Genomic DNA, 3222 nt, shown 5'->3' with positions numbered 1-3222 from the left:
TACTTCAAGAATTGTCCATGCACTGGAAATTCCTGTACTCTACCATTCATTCTTTACAAAAAATATGAATCCTTTTCGTTAACATAAAAAACAATCAAAGGGCCTATCCATAGTGATTCAAATTTCTTTTGCTTACCCTTGTCTTGTTCTCTAGCATTCCACTGAAGAACAATATCACCAATTTGGAACTTTCTGGTTGTAGTTCTTTTATCAAAGAGATATTTTTACTACAATTGGATTTTTTAGATTCCTTTTATTAGCTATAGTTCTCATTTATTCCAATTCTACTAATTGGATCACTCTATCCTCCATGGGTTCTAACAATTTCAACTCTTCAGCTTCCAAAAACTTGTATACATGGAGGAGATTGTTTATCGGTACTCTACTCTATATTCCATATACTAGTTCAAATGGAGATATACCAATGGCCTTCTTTACAGTAATTCTATTTGCCCATAAATCTAGCTTGAACTTTTGATCCCAAGGTCTCTTGTTTTGTTCAAGAATATTTTTAATGATGTTTGGGAGACTTTTATTACTAGATTCTGCTTGGCCATTTCCTTGTGGGTGATATGGTGAGGAATATGACATAGTAATTCCATAACTAGCACAAAACTCTATGAATTCCTCTGATCTGAAGCACATAGCATTATCCATTATCAATTTCACAGGCACACCAAACCATGTTAGTACATTATCCATTAAAAATTCAATGACAATTTTACTAGTTGCCCGTTTAGTAGGTATGGCCTCAATCCATTTTGTGAAGTAATCTGTGGCCACCATGATCCATTTTTGAATTCTACCTAATTTTTCTATTATCTCTCCAATAAAATCATTGCCCCATTGAACAAAAGGGGCTTCAACTGTAACAGGGTTAAGTGGCAAAGATCCTTCATACTTTAATTTAGAAGAAAATTTCTGACAAGGATCACATTTCTGAACATATTTATGGGTATCCTTAAACAAAGTGGGCCAATAATATCCTTCCTTGATTATCTTGCTAGCTATTGTCTTTGCTGAATAGTGACCTCCACATACTCCATTATGCATCTTTATCAACATTTTTTGAGCCCGGGAATCATCTAAGCACATCAATAATGCCCTGTCTCTGTTTCACCAATATAAATCTCCTTGAACAAGAACATATTTCTGGGACTTCAACTTTAGTGTCCTTTTCTAATTGTGGGTCATTTCTTCTGGCAGGGTGGATTTTTAAAAAAATGCACTATCTCTGAATACCATGGCTGCATTTCAATACTACTAACCATGAATTTTTCATTTTCAACATTATTATTATCAATGGTGACAAGATTTGATTCAGTCACTAATTTAGCAAGCCCTGATCCTCTTACCAATTTTATGATCTTGATCTCAAGATCAAACTCTTGTATCCAATTTATCCACCTGCACCTTTTACCAGCAGCCTCAGACTAAGATAGAATGACCTTGATAGCTGCATGTGGGAAATAAGTAGTTATTCTTGCATTTACTAGATAAGTCCTAAATGCTTTAACAACTTGGAATAAAGCATATGTGTGTTTTTCCATAATCTCATACTTTAATTCAGCAGCCTAGAGGGATTTACTATAGAAATCAATTGGATGTTCATGCCCTTCATCATCCTTCTGAAGCAAAACTGTTGCTACTGTATGGTAAGAAGCAAAAGAGAATAGTGAGAATGAATTACTGTAATCAGAAGATTTCAACACCAGGGCTTCTTGAATTGCCCTTTTTATCTTGTCAAAAGCCTACACTTCTTCGTCACCCCAAGAGAACTTAGCATCTTTTTTTAGTAGCTTAACAATAGGCTTAACAATCTCAACAAAGTTAACTATAAACCTCCTAACAAAATTCACCTTACCCAGAAAGGACTAAATTACTTTGAGACTCTTTGGTTGAGGCACATTATTAATAGCCTCAATTATTTCAAGGTCGATCCTAACTCCTTCCTTGGAAACAATATGTCCTAACAATTTTCCTTCAGTTACAAAAAAGTGGCATTTTTTTGGATTCAAAGACACACCAAACTCCAAGGCCTTGCAAAATATTTTTTCCAAATGACCACAGTGGTCATCTGCCTTCTTTGAGAAACATGTAAGATCATCCTAGTAAACAACCATTATGATGTTAATAAATTCTTTGAAGGCTACATCCATAGCCCTTTGAAAAGTTGCTCCAACATTTTTTAGACCAAATGGCATCCTTAAATAAACATAAGCTCCCCAAGGGGTAGTAAAATAAGTCTTGAACTACTCAGACTCTTTTACTAGTACCTGATTATAACCAGAGAATCCATCCATCATTGATACTAAGTCACAACTAGTTCCCCTTTGTAGCATAGCTTCCATGTTTGGAGATGAGTAATTATCCTTAAGAGAAGAAACATTCAAATTACTAAAATCTACATAGAGCCTTATGTCCCCATTCTTCTTTCTAAGAGGAACTAAATTGGATACCCATGAAGAATGCCTTATGGGCTTTATAATGCCCCTTCTCTCAACTTAGTCAATTCTTGCTGCATTTTGGGTTCTAAGAGGGGGTTAATGGGTCTTTGCTTTTGTCTAAAAGGCTCAGCATCAAGATGCAGAGGTATTTCATGCTGAAATAAATCTTGTGTATACGCCTTCAAGTCTTCTTAAGAACAAGAAAAACCATGTTTGTATTTCTTAGAAAATTAATGAGGTTAGTCTTGATATGATGAGACAAGTTTTTCCTGATATACACCAACTTAGGGGATGACTTTGTCCCTAAGTTTACCTCTTCCAATTCTTTCAGTTACATGGATGACTTCTGGTGCAAATGACCATCACTATAACTAAACATACCCTCTAATTCCACTAATCCTCTGGGTATCTCATTAGTTTCTAATTGGACCATGTCATTTCCAAAAACTGTTTCTTTGTCATCTACTACTTCCACTAACACATTAGAATCAATTTTTTGACCTTCATTTTCATCAATGCATTGTACAAATTGAAGTATATCATCAACATTTTCAAACACCTGCCAGTTATACACATTGTCTGGGATAGAAAGCCTAGCTTTAACGTCAACTATTGATACTCTGGTCAGTGTTACATCATCATTTTTTAGTGCAACATTAGCTAAGAAGTCTGCCATAATGCCTTTTGATCTCTCAATCCAATCAATTGAAAATGCATTAAAGTATTCAATCATATCCCAAATAACATGCTTATATATTTTCAACCGGTCATTCTT

General features: G+C 34.9%; 1 protein-coding gene across 1 annotated transcript; it reads right to left on the bottom strand.

The window, feature by feature from the left end:
- Positions 1–387: 387 nt before the first annotated feature.
- On the bottom strand, positions 388–786 carry LOC131030232 (uncharacterized). Its single transcript, XM_057960959.1, has one exon. It carries the CDS (start codon positions 784–786, stop codon positions 388–390), a length of 399 nt encoding a protein of 132 aa, XP_057816942.1.
- Positions 787–3222: the final 2436 nt, after the last annotated feature.

Source organism: Cryptomeria japonica, chromosome 8 (assembly GCF_030272615.1).
Source record: "Cryptomeria japonica chromosome 8, Sugi_1.0, whole genome shotgun sequence".
In the NCBI taxonomy this organism is placed as follows: Eukaryota; Viridiplantae; Streptophyta; class Pinopsida; order Cupressales; family Cupressaceae; genus Cryptomeria; species Cryptomeria japonica.
Note: the sequence above shows the minus strand (reverse complement) of the source record. Positions and strands in the feature narration are given on the sequence as shown.